The following is an 18,829-nucleotide window of genomic DNA, read 5'->3' on the forward strand; positions in this document are numbered from 1 at the left end:
CTTGTGAGGTCGAGCCCAATTAAAAACATTAAGAGTGACCCTCGAAGGTCTACGGATATAACAATTATTTTAAAAAATAATTAGATAATTAAAATGTAGAATTAATTTAAATTCATGAAAATACTATAATTCCTGCCCATACGAAATACGTAGATTACAATAGTGAAATTCAGGAACGGGATTTCACAGCTTTTCTCTTTAGGGGTGTGCTATCTACACACCCCTTTTTATTTCTTCCACATCCCTTGTTAATTTCTGTCATTTGATTTTCTTTAATTCATCCGATCCGACGGCTGAAAATTAAAAAGTCGTGAGAGAAGTAAAAAGGGTGTGTGGATATCACATCCCTTCTTTTTAATGCAGTTTCCTTTCTAGCGAAAAAAAAAAATAAAATGAAAGGAGGGAAGATAGCGCTTGTGGAAGGGGTAGGGTTTTGGGCGGAAAAGGGTTTATCGTTTCATTTTATATTTTTTTAAAAAAGGAAAAAGAAAAACCCTGTAAAAAAGCAAAGATTTGGTTCCATACCAAATACTGATGGCGCTTCTTCTTCTTCGACCTCCTCCTCCTCCTCCGCCCTCTTATCTTCGCTTCATGGCCTTACGCTTCCTCTCCCACTCATCTCTCCGCCCTCACTTCCCCTCTCCTTCTTCTTCTTCTTCTCCGTCTTCGTCTTCCTCGCTTGCTCGTCCCTCTCTCCTCTTCAACCCCCAACCCAGGTGCTCTCCTCTTTCCCATTTCCCCCCTCGCTTTCTGCTTCATTCCTGTTTGGTTCCCTAGAAACGCTGGAATTGTCCCAAAATATTTTATTTTTTTCTTAATTCCGAATTAATAAATTTATTCATTCGTCTTTTGCTGATAATATTTTTGTATTTTGTTTGTGCTCGGAAAGTGAAAAGTGTTTAAGGGTTTTAGTTATTGGTTGTGGCAGGGCGGAATTTCCATTGAAGGGCGTTGGTAGCTGCTGTGCGGTTCGAAATGTGGTTTCTGCAAGAGCTTTTATGTCCTCTACACCTGCAACCGAGGCTTTTCAAGGCACTACTGGCTCCAATGCTTATGGGTCCGATCAGATTCAGGTAAACTACTTGGTTTTTACGCAATTGCGGATACAAAATTACTATTCTCTCTTAGTCATTTACATTATGCAATTTTTTCTGTTCTTTTTGTGGTTTGTGCATTTTTTCTGTATTTTGAAATCGATAAGTAAATGTTACTAACTGTTAATGTTTGTTGGGAATTGTTGCTTATTGATGGGTTTAGTTAGAAATTGTTCTGAGTAAGGGGGGGGGGTGTAAACTGTCATTTCCGACTTGGTTTTGGTTTGGTGCTATAATGTCTTTCATTCTCAGGTATTGGAAGGCTTAGACCCTGTTAGAAAGAGGCCAGGAATGTACATTGGGAGCACGGGACTTCGTGGTCTTCACCATTTGGTACTATTTGTACCCACTTGTATCTTTCCAGTTTGAATGATGTACTTTTGCTAGTTTCTGATCATTTTCTTTTAGGTATATGAAATATTAGATAATGCAGTTGACGAGGCTCAAGCCGGATTTGCTTCAAAGGTTGAGGTCATTTTGCTAGCAGATGGTTCTGTGAGCATCACTGACAATGGTCGTGGGGTATGCAGTATGCTCCATTCTGTTCACCTTTTAGACAAAAGATTAAAAATTCCTGTGTTATATATTTGACATGTGTTGATATGCCTTTATACTCCCTTCATACTTATATATCTCATATGTATAGCCAATATTTCCAGAGTCTGTAAAATTGTTCATTAAAATGTGGCCTAAATTCTCCAATGCAGTAAACATATTACAGCACATAACAAAAGTAAAAGTCCGCATCCTTCGGTCCTCATATATTTCATTGACCAGCGACGATTTAGTGGGATCCTTTGATTTTTTCAAGGTACCTAATTAGCTATTTTCTAAAGTTTCCCTACCTCGGGCCACTTAGTACTACGGTCTAGTGGTATTCCTCTTCACTTGTAAGTGAGAGGTCTTAGGTTCGATTCTCACCAAAGGCGAATTTGAACCACATTATTGCTAGCCCATTGGGAAGCTAAGTCCACCCCTCCCCTCCCCCTTAGTGTAGATAATATCGTTTGTTAAAAAAAAAATAAAAAAGTTTCCTTGCCTCGCAAAGATTGTAGGGTTCAGTGGGAAGACCTTATTCTGGAGTCAAGTGCACAAAGCGCCATTGCAAAACTACATTTATCAGAACTGTACTGTAGATGTAGGGACTACAATATTGTGGTTGAGTACCCATGTAGTGTTTCTAGATTCCGAACACTAACTTTTAATGCAGTGCTAGTTAGAGTTTCGCATCTGACCACACATTATATTAGAATTCTTTTAATACTCATCTCAGTAATTTTCAGTTATGGTCCAGCTTTAAATATACGTAGCTACTGTCTTTACATGTGTTTTTTATGCTCTTGTTCATTGCAGATTCCGACTGATATGCACCCAGCAACTAAGAAATCTTCCTTGGAGACTGTGTTGACGGTATTGTTACATAAATTATCATTTTCAAATTTTGGTGTAGGGTTAGAACGGAACCACTTCACATTGTACAGGGTCAGTTATTTTTTGCACCAAATTCAAACAAATAATTGTCTAAAACTTTTTGAATGTACACGAAAACATGTATTTGTAACTTTTGGTTATAAGCTGTTGTAGATAAGTCAAATATTGAGCATATTTTTCAGTGGTATCTTCAAGATTTGAACTATGGATAATAGAACTCAACAAGTTCTGTGATTTCTATTTTCTAGGGATAGAAAGATCTTACAAAACTGGAGACTTGAGAAATTTATATTGGGACATAGCTGTATTATTTTATAAGTGATAGTTATATGAATTACTTTTCAGGTTTTACATGCCGGTGGCAAGTTTGGTGGTTCAAGTAGTGGTTATAGTGTGTCTGGTGGATTGCATGGTGTGGGGTTATCAGTCGTCAATGCCTTGTCTGAGGTGTGCATTATCTGTTAAGCTAAATTTGTTTGGTCATTTTTCCTGTCTTTGTGAAAATATCGATGTTTGAGGATTCATTTTGTTGTACTTTTATGCGCAAACAGAAGCGAATTATAACAAAGTACCAAATATCAACGTCGTAGGTGAAAGCTAAAACAAACAATCTCAAACTGACACAAGAGATTTACGTGGTTCGGCGTAAAGCCTACTCCACGGGCGAAGCACGGCGAGGAATTTCACTAAACAAACGGAGATTACAAAAGAGTGTTTAAACTCTCACAACCCAAATCCCACAAATTACAAACCCTAAACCAAACGAGTAGAGAACCCAAACCTAACGGAGAAGATTCTCCCAAATTGCTCTCTAACTCACAAATTGACTCTAACCAAATTATCACACGAATGAGCCACACAAAATACACTAACCCTAAGGTCCTATTTATAGTGCATAGGACTTAGGTTACAATAGGAATCCTAATAGGAAATAAATCCTAATCCTAATCAAATAGGTAATTAACAAAATCTCTCCACCAAGGAAACTAACTAAGAAGTCAAAACCAAACCCAAATAGGACACCAAAACCAAATAGGTAACACAAACCTAATTTATTGCATCATCCTAATTTTGAGCCAAAAACCCAACACATTTAACCTCTCTCCTTATCCCTCAAGATGGCTACCTTCTTCACATTTCCTTCCATAATGCTAAAATTCCTTAAACTAATTGCCTAAAAATAACCAATAAAAATTCACCTCTCTCTGCTTATGAGGCTTAATACTCGGGTTATCAGTGTCTACCATGCTAAATTGTGATGCCTGGCCTTGCAGGCGTTAGAAGTTACTGTTTGGCGTGATCGAATGGAATATCAGCAGAAGTATTCTCGTGGAAAACCTGTGACAACTCTATCCTGTCATGTGCTTCCTGTTGAATTCCAAGATCGGCAAGGAACACGCATCAGATTTTGGCCTGACAAAGAAGGTTTTTCTTATCTCCTCGAGTCCCAGTGAATTTGATGGTCATAGTTTAAAATTCATTCCCAATTACTTGGTGATTTATGTTTGCTTTATCTGATTCTCATCTTCCTGCAGTCTTCACAACTAATATTCAGTTTGACTACAACACGATAGCTGGACGAATTAGGGAACTAGCTTTTCTAAACCCAAACGTAAGGTCACTGCTTTTAATTCTCAATTATCATGCCCCACTACCTTTTAATTCTCAGTTGACATTTTATTGTCTTCTGTTTTTGGCAGCTCATGATCACTCTTAGGCAAGAGGATATCAATCCAGAGAAGAACCACCACAATGAATACTTTTATGCAGGGGGTTTGGTTGAATATGTAAAATGGCTAAATACTGATAAGGTAAGCTCAACCTCTTATCTTTGCAATTTTTTTGTTCCATTGTTGTAATTGCTTGTTCTAAATTTGATCTAGGCAAATTTACAGTTAGTGATGTTGCTTCATGGTTCTTAAGCGAGTGATGCAGATGTGTAAACAAATACTAACTCTCCCACTTCTTCCCTTTGAACTCTAGGATAGGGCTTCTTGGTATACTACACATGTACCTTGTATTCTAAGAATTTCATTTGTAAGAAAAGAATACTATCAATTACTGGACATCATTCTATTGTGATCTACACAGGGTGCGGTGAATCTTAGCATCTATGTGAGTATTCTACACAAATGACATAATGTCAAATTTCCTAGAAACTCCTTGACATGTAGTTAAGTACACGTCACTTGGCAGCATACAAAGTATAATTACTTCATAATGTGTATCTGTATAAACTATATGATATTTTAAGTTGGTGGATTTTGATTTGCATTATTTTCTAAAGATGGTTCATTGACCTCTTTGATTCAGAAACCGCTTCATGATGTGGTTGGCTTTAGAAAAGAAGTAGATGGAATCACTATTGATGTAGCTCTTCAGTGGTAATTAACTTCATTATGTATTCTACAATCCCTTCATTAAGAAGAAGTTTCTTGTCATATATTATGATGAAGTGAATTTTCGCAAATTGTTGACAACCAGTTCTTGCATTACTGTGATGATATGGTACTAGGTGTTCTGATGCATATTCAGATACAATGCTTGGGTATGCTAATAGCATACGAACTGTTGATGGAGGAACCCATATTGATGGAACGAAGGCTTCATTAACAAGAACTCTAAATAGTCTTGGAAAGAAGTCAAAACTTATCAAGGTGAATCCCTTTTCTGTTGTCATTCTTTCAGAAATAACAGTAATCTCTTGTGGCTTCTTCTTTTAATTTTCTCTTTATTTCTATAATTTTGTTTTCTTGAAAGGTGGTCTGAAACTGAAATTTTATTTATAAATAGCAACTCTTCATCATTAAACTTTTGGGTTTTCTATTTGTCTGTCAGGTTTAAATAAACTTGTATCACTTTGCACAATACTCTTGTGTATTTTAACTTAAGGGCTCTTTCTCGCGCACACAGACAGGCGCACACACACACATGTTGTAAAAACCCGCACACTAGACCTTATTCTTTAATGTAACCAACGGCAATAGACTAAACTAGCAAATATTAGAGAACTTAGAAACACACAAGAATTATACTGGTTTGGCAGAACTTTTGCCTACGTCCAGTTGTGATTTCTCTAGGTAGAGAGATCACCGCTCCTTTGATTAATAATAGAGATTACATAACTTTTGCAAACCCTAGAACTAATCTCAAAAAACTCTTGGTTGTCTGGCTGTTTTCTTTCTCTCTTTAAAATCAGCCTTGCCGAACCCTATTTATAGACATAGGGTTGGCTTACATGTCCTAAGGCTGATTGAATTCCTATTTCTAAGTGGTCTAGGAAATTACACTATCCAAATCCAAATAGACTTCTAGAAATCCAAACCTAAATTGAATAAGGAAACTGAAATTCTTTCCTAATCCCTCTAGGACAAGAATTGGTATGCCTCTAGGTTTCCTAAAACAATCCTAAACCAACTAGGACATATTTGACGAGCCAAAATCCTAACAATCTCCACCTTGGTGAGTCAAACCAAGTCTTGATTGTTGCACCCCAGAGTATCTTTGAACCTTCTTGAAGCAGCAGCTCTGGAAATCTTCAAGAGTCTTAACCTTGGCAATCTTCAAGAGTCTTAACCTTGGCAATCTTCTTCTTGCCTCATTGCACCTCAAGTGAGGAGGTGCTCCACTTTAATCAATCAACGAGATTGATCAAGTTCAAGCAATGCTTGAACTTCTTGGCTGGCACTATCTTTGTAAGGAAATTTGCAACATTGTCATCCGTATGAATCTTTTCAATACAAATTTCCTTAGACTCCACCCAATCTCTGATTTTGTGATACCTCGTTTCAATGTGCTTTGATCTTCCAGAAAAAACCTGATTCTTTGCCAAGTGAATGGCACTTTTTTTTTTTGAGAAGAAACAATTTTATTAAAGAAAAGAGAACAACACAGAAGTGGATAAGAAATCCACTAACTGTGTAACAGGGAAAAACCCATTAGGATTTGGCTACAGCAGCCATTTCTAGACCTAGCTCACTTAACTGCTGCTAACAAATCCCAAAGTATTTGAGATAGAGAAACATTATTAAACTCTTTAGTGACCGAAGCCCAAAAAGCTGCCCAATATTTTACTCTCCCCCAAAGTTCTTCTGCCCCCACTCCAGAATAGTCTTCAAAAATCCTCTTGTTGCGTTCCAGCCATATATTCCAGAAAATTGCCGATACCAGGCAACCCCACAAAACTTTGGATTTTTTCCTTTTTCCAAGTGCCTTAAAATTTGTGCTTAGTAGCTCGAAACACCCTTTAGGAATGACCCATCTTGCTTTAACCTCCTGAAACAATTTCCACCACAGTTGAATCGAGTAGGAGCAATGAAGAAAGATGTGGTCTACACTCTCCTCCTCGGCTTTGCACAGGCTACACCAATGTGGTGATAAGCACCTAAGCGGGTTTCTCCTTTGAATTCTGTCGCATGTGTTTAGATTCCCATTGGCCACAAGCCATACAAGTATTTTAACCTTCGGAGGAACTTTTGATTTCCAAATCTGAGGGTAGGGTGGAAGTGAATGGCACTTTGACTATCACACTTCAGCTTCACACAATCTTGAGTGATTCCCATTTGACTTACCAAGCCACTAAGCCAAATCGCTTCCTTTCTAGCTTCGGCCAATGCAATACACTCTGCGTCTGTGGTCGACAAAGCTGTAATTGGTTGCAGTAGTGCCCTCCAACTGATTGGTCCTCCTGCGCATGTAAACACATAACCAGAAGTTGACCTTCTCTTGTCCAAGTCCTGCATAATCTGCATCCACATATCCTAACACTCCTGCATTTTCTTTTTGCTTCTCAAACATAATCCTTTGTCGCCAACAACCCTTCAAATAACGCAAAATCCACTTGACTACATCCCAATGTTGCTTTCCTGGATTTGCCATGCATCTGGAAACGACATTGATTGCTTGAGCTATGTCGGGACGTGTGCATACCATTGCATACATGAGGCAGCCCACTGCATTAGCATAAGGCACATTCTTCATTACTTGTTGCTCTTCCTCGGACGTAGGACATTGTTGCCCACTTAACCTGAAGTGAGCCGCCAAAGGAGTCGAAACTACCTTTGCTTCTTGCATGTTGAACTTCTCAAGAACCTTCTGAATATACTTGGCTTGGGATATCTAGATCCTTCCAGCGGTCCTATCTCTCTGAATTTCCATGCCAAGGATCTTCTGTGCAGCACCTAGATCCTTCATATCAAACTCCTCGCTTAACATCTTTTTCAAGTCTTGAATTCTAGACTTATCTTGACAAGCAATTAGCATGTCATCCACATATAGCAATAGCAATATGATCATCCCATCTTGGAACACATGATAGTATACGCAACAGTCATATAAGCATCTTCTAAAATTGATTTTGAGCATGAATGAATCAAACCTCCTGTACCACTGTCTTGGAGACTGTTTCAGGTCATACAGGGACTTCCTTGGCTGACATACTAGGTTCTCTTTCCCATATTCAACAAACCCTTCTGGTTGAGCCATGAAAATCGTCTCCTCTAGATCTCCATGAAGAAACGCTGTCTTCACATCCATCTGCTCAATCTCCATGTCATGCTGAGCTGCCATAGCTAAGAGTAATCTGATAGAAGTATGCTTGACTACAGGTGAAAAGATCTCATCATAATCCACCCCTTCCTTTTGTGAGTACCCCTTAGCCACGAGCCTTGCTTTGAATCTCATGGCATCTTGTTCATGTAGTCCTTCCTTCTTCCTAAATACCCACTTGCATCCAACTAGCTTTCTGTCTTTAGGCTTAGGAACTAACTTCCAAACAGAGTTCTTGTAAAGAGACTCCATTTCTTTTGTCATAGCACTTATCCAACTATCTCGCTCATCACTAGCTATAGCTTCTCGATAAGAAGTCGGATCTCCTTGACTAATGTTAAGAGCATAATTAACTTCATCTTGGTCAAACCCAAATCTGTCAGGTTTCTTCTTGTTCCGCTTAGGTTTGTCCAGTGCTATGCATCTCTGGAATGCAGGTGGATTGTTGGTTGGAGTTTAACCCCTTTGGGATGTCTAGCGGATTGAAATGCCTTCAATCTATCCTGTTTCTTGCTCCACCTGATTCCTAATTGGTGAATGATGCCGATGCTCTTCTTCTTCCTCAAAACCATCAGATTTGGCCTCTTGCTCGATTTGCTCCACCTGAGCTTCTTCTTCATCTGAACTGATTAATGGAATCTTTGTTGCTTCAATTTTAGCATTGTCCATCTTCTCCCTACTGCTCTCGACTTTATTAAGAGGCATGGTTGTCTCATCAAAGACAACATCTCGACTGACAACCTTTTTCTTGTTGAAATCCCAAAGCTTGAAACCTTTAACTCCTTTCTCAAAACCTAAGAATATGCAATGTGTAGACTTTGGTATGAGCTTGGACCTTTCATCACTTGGAATATGTGCAAAAGCACTACAGCCGAACACCCTGAGCTTGGAATAGTCCACCGGCTTCTCAGACCATACCTCTTCTGCACTCTTAAAATCGAGAACTGTAGATGGTGACCTGTTCATCAAATAACTTGCATGATTAACAGCCTCTTCCCAAAAACTATCAGGCAATCCTGCATGAAATCGCATGCTCCTCTCTTTCTCCATGAGAGTTCGGTTCATCCTCTCAGCAGCTCCATTTTATTGGGGATTCTTCTTTACTGTGAAGTGCCTTATGATACCTTCCTGCTTGCAGTAATCGGTGAACTCATTACTTGTATATTCACCTCCATTGTCACTTCTCAGGTACTTGATCTTTCTTCCAGTTTGATTCTTGGTTTCTGTTTTCCATTCCTTGAACTTTGCAAAAACCTCAGATTTCTGCTTCATGAAATAAACCCAAACCTTCCTAGAAAAATCATCCATGAAAGTAACAAAATACCTGGCTCCACCATTTGATTTAATTGGTGCAGGGCCCCAAACATCTGAGTGAATATAGCTGAGTTGCTTCTTGCTTCGGTTATTTGCACTGCTACTTGCGAATGATACCTTTCTTTGCTTTCCGAGAACACAGTATTCACAAAAGTCTAGTTTGCAAGATGACACGCCTTCCAACAGGCCTTGCTTGTGTAATTCTTACAGCCCTTTCTGGCTTATGTGCCCGAGCGTATGATGCCAGAGTTCAGTCTTGTCTTCTTCACTCTGATTTACAGAAACAGCTGCTCCCCCGACTATAGTGGTCCCAATTAACTTATACAACTTATTGGGTTGTAGGTCACCCCGCATTACCACTAGCGATCCTTTCACTTGTACCCAAAACCAGCCTCATCTAAAGTACCCAAGGAAATCAAATTCTTTCTTAGTCTAGGGACATACCTGATGTTCCCCAAAGCTCGTATCATCCCATCGAACATTCTGATTCGAACAGTGTTGATTCCTCTCACAAGACATGAAGAATCGTCCCCCATTAAGACTTCCCCGCTGTTGACTTCTTTGGAAGTATCGAACCATTCTCTTACTGCATACATATGAAAAGTGCATCCAATATCCAAAATCCAATTGGTGAAAGACTTGGAACCTGATGTTACTGAAAGAAGCTCCCCGTCACTCTCATGCTCGGTGATTGCACTAGTGAACCTGAGCTTCCTTCCATCTTGGCTTTCTTCTCTTTCCAAATCTTGCAATTCCTCTTCCAATGATCGGCTGAACCACATTCGAAGCAACCTTCCTTCTTTTCCTTTTTCTTCTTGGATTTTGACCTACCTCTGTTGCCGGTTTTCTCTTCCTTTGTCTTTCCCGCCCCCTCTCCTTGCCTTTGGCATAAAGGCCTTGAGAGCTTTAAGTTATATCATCCGGTTTAGCATATGACTGAAGAGCTTGAATTACGTCTTCAAGCTTCAGAGACTTTTTTCCAAACATTAGAGTTGTTCGAAAGTGCTTGAAAGACGAAGGTAGAGACCTCAGCAAGATGATAGCCATGTCATCATCTTTGTAAGTTTCTTCGACCTTCTGAAGATTAGCTATGCAATTCTGGAACCTGCATACGTGATCTTCAATATCACCTCCTTCTTCCAGTCGAAGCTCGAATAGTTCATCCTTTAGAAAAAGTTTATTGGACACAGTTTTGCCCATATAAACCTTCTCCAACTTTTTTCATGCTTCCTGGGCAAGTCATCTTTTCGGTGATGTGTGACCGAACTTATCTTGTGAGATGGATCTCGATGGAACTCTTGGCCTTCTTGAGAACCTTAGTCCATGCTGCCTCTGTCATGTTTTCCGGCTTCTCACCATCGAGTGCATCATCCAAATCCTGCTGTATCAGTATGTTCTTCATCATCCTTTGCTAGTCTGTGAAGTCATCCTTGCCGTCAAAGGGCTTTAATGCAGGTCCTTGATCCGCATTCATCTTCCCTTTTGACATCGTAGAACACCTTGATCCTAGCTCTTGATACCAATTGTTGTAAAAACCTGCACACTAGACCTTATTCTTTAATGTAACCAACAACAATAGACTAAACTAGCAAATATTAGAGAACTTAGAAACACACAAGAATTATACTAGTTCGGCAGAACTTTTGCCTATGTCCAGTTGTGATTTCTCTAGGTAGAGAGATCACTGCTCCTTTGATTAATAATAGAGATTACAGAACTTTTGCAAACCCTAGAACTAATCTCAAAAAACTCTTGGCTGTCTGGCTGTTTTCTTTCTCTCTTTAAAATCAGCCTTGCCGCACCCTATTTATGGACATAGGGTTGGCTTACATGCCCTAAGGCTGATTGAATTCCTATTTCTAAGTGGTCTAGAAAATTACACTATCCAAATCCAATAGACTTCTAGAAATCCAAACCTAAATTGAATAAGGAAACTGAAATTCTTTCCTAATCCCTCTAGGTTTCCTAAAACAATCCTAAACCAACTAGGACATATTTGACGAGCCAAAATCCTAACACACACACACACTTGAAGAAGTAAGATAGGATTTTGATGTTTATCAAAACAGATGGTGACAACCGCGAATAACTTAGTTATGCATTTCATTTCTGTTATCGGTGAAATGTTGTCTGCCTAAGCTGGTTCATTGTACATATGTATTAGGCTTAGAAGATTTAATTATCTACAATAAACTCATCTCAATGGTTAATCTAATTATTAATTCAAAGTACGTAATTAAAAAAAAGTTTCATTATTTTGAGGCTCATTATATTTTTGTCCAGGAAAAGGATATTACTTTGAGTGGTGAGCATGTGAGAGAAGGGTTGACGTGCGTCATCTCGGTCAAAGTTCCCAATCCGGAATTTGAAGGCCAAACAAAGGTACTACCTATTTGTATTAATCCCGATGTGGAATAATGATTTGGCAGCTCGGCTGTACTGTTTCTAGGGGCATCCTAGGCTTTACCATTGTACCCTTATTTGTTGTTTGTTCTGTTAAAAGACTAGGTTGGGAAATCCAGAGGTGCGGAGAGTGGTTGATCAATCACTTCAAGAGTATCTTACAGAATACTTGGAGTTGCATCCGGATGTACTGGATTCAATCCTTTCAAAGTCTTTGAATGCTCTCAAGGTATCCTTGTAAATTATAATAGCGCTTTGATGCATGAAGCTTACATAGATTATACTTGAGATCTTTTCCTAGTGTCTAATGGTTCCTTTGTCTAGGCAGCTCTGGCTGCAAAGAGGGCAAGAGAACTAGTCAGACAAAAAAGCGTGTTGAGATCATCTTCTCTGCCAGGAAAACTATCTGATTGCTCATCAACAAATCCTGAAGAATCAGGTATGTTTGCACCATCTTGTATGAAGCTGACATCAGATTCTCCAAGGAATATTGTTTTGAGTTTCTGGTTATTAGGTTATTAGATGTTTTGATAGTAATCATTTTCTAGCACTGCTTATGATTCCCAATTTTATAGTTCTCGTCTTCTTAAACTAAACAGTTGCAAGGATTACTTCAGCGACGTATTCCTTGTAGTTGAATTTATAAATTCCAAAGTCTGTCTTTAGTCACTGTTAGATTTTCCACTGCAACCATCATAAACATTTTATTTTCCACTGTTTGTTTCTGGAAAGTTATTTTTTTTGAAAATTGTTACATTTACTTCCTAGAGAATATATTAACACTACACTTTTTTTTTGGGATAAATTAACACTACTCAACACTTAATCATCAATCTTTTTCTTTTGAATACTTTTTTTTACTTGGAGAAGAAACAAATCTCGATGTTTGCATATTTGATTTTAAAGAGTTCATGCTCTTTAATTGTTATTGTGAATAATTTTTATTTACTGTATCAGTTTAGTTGGGGAACAGTATATATGAAGAATATCTTTTTGGTTTTTCTTCTCTTCTGGTAGGCTTTAGTATTTGATAGATTTAGCTGACATAATGAGTCCAACCAGTGGTGTAGTTCTTATATTGAATTCAGTTATCACAAGCATGTTGCTGTGAAATGATAGATTGCATGGTCCTCTTTCTCATCGTATCTATATTGGTTCTCCTGTTAGTTTCCTAGAACAGTGACCTTCCACCTTATTTGCTTAAAATTTTTGTGCTTCCATAGTAATGGTAAATGGTTCCGGCATTATATGTGAGATTTAATGCATGCTCTGCTCTTTTGCGTTAATGTAATGAGACATTTTTATGGCTTGATCTGGTTTTTATATGCTATATGTGTAGTTAAGAGTTGTGGTTGTTTAATTGAATTGTAAGAGATTTTCTTAATATGTATTCCGTCTTGTTGCCCTAAATATTCTAACAAACTATCGTATTATTTTGTTGAGCATTAAATTTTTGTTCCTTGCTGTTTTATGTTTACAGAAATCTTTATAGTTGAAGGAGACTCAGCTGGTGGAAGTGCAAAACAGGGTCGTGATAGGCGCTTTCAGGTAAATTTATAACTGTTAGTTTGTAGTTTTGGCAAGCATATGTGATGATTTATAGAAAAATAGATGGGAATGTGGTGGAAGAGAAAGGTATTACAAAGTTGGATCCTGATAGCCAATTTGCAATATACCTTTTTTAGCGGTGAATGTTTTTTCTTTTAAATTAATGGAGTGGAGTGGAATGGAAGAGCAAGCTAAACCATAAAATTATATTTTGCCTCCATTGCAATAGACCTTTTTATAATAGTGATCTGAATTGGTAGTTGTTTTGTGTTAAGCATTTGATGATTATGGAGAAGTAAATGGGAAAGGAATGGAAGAGAAAGCTATTAAAAAGTTGGGTCCTGATAGTCTTTTCTGCACTAAACCTCATTCAATAGTGATGTATATTGGTAGCTGTTTTGTGTTATGCATTTGATGATTTTTAGAATAGTAAATGTGAAATGATTGGAAGAGAGCTATTTAAAATTTGGATCCTGATATCTTTCAAAGCATGGATGCCAGATTAAATGGTCATCGTTTGGAAAAGGAAGCACTTCTCTGTAACCTCATTCCACTACCATTAAGTTTGCAGAACTTACTGGTTCAAATATCACTATAGCAGAACAATTATTCCACTACTTTTACTGTCTATGGGGTCAATCATTCTAACTTTCATTTTGTATCCATAGAGTGTGTTGCTGTGGTAATAAAATTGAGGAACTGTTCAGATAAAAATATGACCTGATACATTATTTGTCTTGCCCTCAGTGTGATGGCATTCTGATATTTGTGGCTTGACCAGAATGTTGTTCTTGCTTTGGCTTCGTAATGCATTGGGAATCAGATACAATGATTTGAAAACAATAGCCTTCTTAAATGGATCATCCATCTTTTCTTTGTAAAATGTTATGAGATGGCTGTAATTTATATTGTGAAATATTTTCTGCAGGCCATTCTGCCACTGAGGGGTAAAATTCTGAACATTGAAAGGAAGGATGAGGCAGCAATGTATAAAAATGAAGAGATTCAAAATCTAATTCTTGGTCTTGGACTTGGGGTGAAGGTTGAATAAATTTTGTTATATGTTTTCATTTATAATATTATTTATTTATTTATTTTTAAGGAATCATGTACATAATCTTCTTTGTTTCAGGGTGAGGACTTTAAGAAGGAGGCTCTACGTTACCATAAGATTATCATTTTAACAGATGCTGATATAGATGGTGCTCACATCCGTACTCTGCTTCTGACATTTTTCTTCAGATATCAGGTAGGGAACAGATATTTTGTGGGAATTTTTTCCTACGGTATATCTAAAAACAGAAATTAATAAGAAATAAATAACATAAGAAACCCCACTTATTTAGTTATTTGCAATGGCTACAAACATGATGCAGTAGTTCTTGCTTGCAGAGAGCCTTATTTGATGAGGGCTACATATATGTTGGCGTTCCACCGCTTTACAAGGTTTGTATTTGTATCTGAATTAATCAGAGGGATTTTATAGAATAGTATATAGCTAAGTCCATTGGTTTTGCTGAAATGACCAGGTTGAGAGGGGAAAGCAAGCCAAATATTGCTATGATGAAGCTGAACTTAAAATGCTTCAGAGCTCCTTCCCTTCGAATGCGTCTTACAACATTCAGAGGTTCAAAGGTTAGTATGAACACTATGAAACTGAAGTTTATATGGTTCAATGCATGCTGTTAGTGGCCGATAATGAACTCCTTTGTAACGGCATATATGTTTTCAAGTCAGTAGGTCCTTTATGGGCATGGCAGAGCCATTAGTGCCCACAACGTCAGCTGACTCTTCTCGTGCCTCAGACTTTATTAAAATGTTATGTTTGTGTGCAATTATATAGAGGAGTTGATGTTGTACGAGCAGATTACTAGATGACTAATGGGTGTCAATGACATTAATAGGCCAACTTTGTAACTTTCTGCAGTTTACTAGATGAGAGGCAATTTGTCTTCCCTAGGTGACATGTTTAAATATTAGAATTCATAGTATTATCTTTCTAGCACATGTTTTGTTCCAATGCTATGTGAAAATTGTTTTTGCTAGATTTCCGGTTTGGACCAAAAGCCACCACCTAAATTTTAAACTATCAACATCAACCTGTCAGTCACTCTTTTGTAGCAATATACCATGAAAAGAGAAGAAAATCTAGGTGTTCCTTACGGATCACATATGGGTAGGGTAGGGCTGCCAAAAAAGTTGTTGAGGCAAGCTAGAGCTTATGCTTGATGAACAGTTTGAGCTTGAATTTTGGTTACTTTTTTAGGAAAACTAATGAAAAGGGCTTGAAAACTTGGAGTTTTAACGATAAGGACAAAATAAAGGGTAAAGTGAATAGTGCCAGGATTGACTTTTAGTGTAAAAATGTAGTTTTTCGTTAAAGTGAACAGTACCAGGAGCTTTTCGTTAAAGTTCCCTATTTTTTTTTTCCTTTTTCAAAATGTAATTTCCTACCTGTTAAGTAACCTCTATATCCTAAAAACTTAAGCTGTTGTCAACAGTGCATGTCAAGCCAACACACCCTCACATGCAGCTGCATCCTGTACATGAGGAAGCTGAGAAAGTCAGATGGAGAGTCAGATATATCGTAAAACATTTATACAACCCATCCTGCACCTTGCACATTAATGGATAAGTGCAGAAGAAGGGATTAGAGGCCTTTCATTTTAGAACCTTCAGCAACTAAAGCTATGATGCTAAATTTAAACAACCATTGAGCCCCAAAATACTTAAAAGCTAGGAAACTAGCCATCACCACCTAAATGGTATCTGCTTTAATGTCAGCAGATGGCTTTTCGTTCAAATTGTAATTTCAATGATATATATGTGAGCTAGGTTTTACTCAAGCTTGGTTCATTATACCACATAATTCTGAAATAGAGATTAAACATAAGCAATCTTCTGCTCATAAACTGGCCACATGCAGCTCTAAACATGGGTGTACCTTGGCATTCACACTCCGTGTTAGGGTTATATCATACAATCCTTTGACAATCAACTGCTCTATCGAGTAATGGAAGCATTAAACCCAGATAAGGCCCAAGGGCATACTAATGGAAACATCTACTAAATTATCTGTTTCTACAGATAAAGACATCCCTATGTTTATTTTTTGGAAAGTTATTATGCTGCTAGTGAATTCAAGCCATGTATGACTGAACTTTCAGTTGGAACTAGCTGTTTAATTATCATGTTGGTATGATTGCAATGCAGGCCTGGGGGAAATGATGCCTGCCCAGTTATGGGAAACAACAATGAATCCTGAGCAGAGGCTTCTTAAACGATTAGGGGTTGAGGATGCTGCTGAGGCAAACATTGTGTTTTCATCCCTTATGGGTGCTCGGGTAAGTAGAGCGTGTATAAAGGTTATTTTGCTCAGGTATGATTAACTGAAGCTATTTGGCGCTTATATTTGCAAGGGCTGCCTTCTAAGCACTACCTTATGGTTTTCGAAATCAAAAGTGACTCCAAGACATTCTGTTGTCTACAAAGTTATATCATGAAAGCCCCTGCTGTCTCTAGCGTGTGTGCTCTTTATGGTGTGTCTTAAAATATCCAAAACATTGAAAGAATTGAGTCCGGCCATGTTACTAAATGGTAGCAAAATATGCATGATGGAATTAATTACTTTTGTATCATCTATATTTACCCGTTATCAAAACGGGATTTGAAATGTAGAAACATACTGCTGATAGGCTATTTGTTTTAAGGTTGGAGTCATTCAGCTTCCCAGATGCCATAACTAATGTATCATTGAGTGAAATGCCAGTTTATGTAGATATTTGTGGGTATCTTTGTTTTAGGTGGATTACCGGAAGGAGCTCATAAAGAATTCTGCGAGCATGATCGACCTCGATAAGTTGGATATTTAAAGGAGCCATGGATCCAGGAAAGACGAGGAGTTATGAACCTGTATACAAATTTTGCAGACAAGCAGAAACTCTTGGCACAATTATCAAACATGCTTTATGGTGCGTTTTTTATTCATAGCTGTGAAACCAACTGCGTGTCGCACTCCTTTTGAGTTTAGGTAGTTTTTTAGAGGGTTTTGTATTTATTGTAGGAAATTCTGTTTACTTACATGTGGTGATTTGCCTTTCCATTGGGACGACTCTATTCGATTTCTTGAAATCTTATTATTTGTTATATGAAATTCTGTTTTTTGTATTTATTGGAGAAAATTTCTTAGTTTCAGGAAATGCAGCCGGTAGTTATACGGGTGATTTTGTGTAGAATCAATAAAAAGTGACAATATTAACAACATATTGACAATATTTATGTTAATTATAAACAGGTCAATCATGTATTGTGATACGTAAATGCATTTAAAATAAACAAAAATTACAAAATTTGCCACTGCAGTCGGCACCCACTTTAATGCAGTGTTTGAATTTAGACACTGCCATGTGGTGTTTGAATTTAGACACTACAATGTTCCTACTTATATGGATGATTTTCTGATTCTATTTTTTACATTTGGATTTAGACATTACGTTGCAGTATTCGTCTGATTCTATTTTTTATATTTGGATTTAGACACTGCGGTCACTAGTATTCGTTTCCTAGTACTGTTTTTTAACATTTGGATTCGGACATTGCAATGCCATGTCCGTTTCCTGGTTTTGTTTTTTTGAGTTGAGTAGATTTCTCCATGGAGAGAGAGAGAGAGAGAGAGAGAGAGAGAGAGAGAGAGAGAGAGAGAGCCTATTTTATCTAAAAAGAAGCCCTGTGAAAGCGTCCCCTTAACTCCTCTTTCTCCCTTGCATTGCCACACCTCACAGCCATTAACAAACCCAAATTCAATTGCAGGTCATTTGTGCTCTAAGTTTGATTTATTTTTTTGCTCTCTTACTGTTTAAGATTTCTATTTGTCCTCTTCTTCTTCATCTTTGAGACTTCTCTCTCTACTGAAACTTTGTTTCTCTCTATAATTCTTCCATAGTTATGAAAAAGATCTCTGCAACCAAAAGGCACCGGTTTCCACGACCCTTTTCTTTTTTGTTTTGTTAACATTGGCTGAGTTTTTAGGGTTGAGGGACCTACAATTGAGGGGTATGGCAGTGTTGGGGCTGATTTTGGAGAGGGTAGGGTGAGGGACTTGCAATTGTGGGTTGTGGGTGGTGGGGTTGAATTTGATTTGGAATTGTGGGGGGAGGGGGGGCTGGTTATTCTAGGTTGATAGCTTCGAAGTGAGGGAGAGAGAAGAGTTGAGGGGAAGAGAAGGAGAAGATATTTTGGCCGTTGAATTTGTATCATGGAAGAGATCCATCGGTTCAGAGGATCGCCACAAAATTGATCCGAAGAGGATCTAAATCCCTATTTATAATAGCTTAAGCCCAAATGACATTCATAGAGAGAAAATAGAGAGAAAAGATAGAAGAGTCAAATTCTAACTATTTATAATCACTTAAAGCCTATGTTGCATTCATCATTGACTTATGCCTAATTAATAAAAATATATCATTGATTAAGTCCGAAATAAAAATATGTCA

The 18,829-nt window shown here is 37.8% G+C and overlaps 1 protein-coding gene across 1 annotated transcript; it reads left to right on the plus strand.

Moving 5' to 3' along the window:
* Positions 1-422: 422 nt before the first annotated feature.
* On the plus strand, positions 423-17,504 carry LOC103449903 (DNA gyrase subunit B, chloroplastic/mitochondrial-like). Its single transcript, XM_017336238.3, has 21 exons — positions 423-716; positions 929-1,073; positions 1,347-1,427; positions 1,503-1,616; positions 2,448-2,504; positions 2,871-2,972; positions 3,800-3,950; positions 4,061-4,137; positions 4,226-4,336; positions 4,839-4,909; positions 5,041-5,182; positions 11,670-11,768; positions 11,890-12,018; positions 12,114-12,228; positions 13,270-13,337; positions 14,266-14,379; positions 14,470-14,586; positions 14,730-14,783; positions 14,867-14,972; positions 16,551-16,681; positions 17,141-17,504. Exons 1-21 carry the CDS (start codon positions 535-537, stop codon positions 17,207-17,209), a joined length of 2,235 nt encoding a protein of 744 aa, XP_017191727.3. The 5' UTR covers positions 423-534; the 3' UTR covers positions 17,210-17,504.
* The last annotated feature ends 1,325 nt before the right edge of the window (positions 17,505-18,829 follow it).

The sequence above is a fragment of the Malus domestica genome, chromosome 12, assembly GCF_042453785.1.
Source record: "Malus domestica chromosome 12, GDT2T_hap1".
Lineage (NCBI taxonomy): Eukaryota > Viridiplantae > Streptophyta > Magnoliopsida > Rosales > Rosaceae > Malus > Malus domestica.

Bases quoted from the DNA above. Each gene is read 5' to 3' on its own strand.
- LOC103449903 (XM_017336238.3), top strand. From the start codon at position 535: ATGGCGCTTCTTCTTCTTCGACCTCCTCCTCCTCCTCCGCCCTCTTAT. The intron at 2,505-2,870 runs GTATTGTTACAT...ATTACTTTTCAG, and splicing joins CCTTGGAGACTGTGTTGACG to GTTTTACATGCCGGTGGCAA. The intron at 14,784-14,866 runs GTTTGTATTTGT...TGAAATGACCAG, and splicing joins GCGTTCCACCGCTTTACAAG to GTTGAGAGGGGAAAGCAAGC.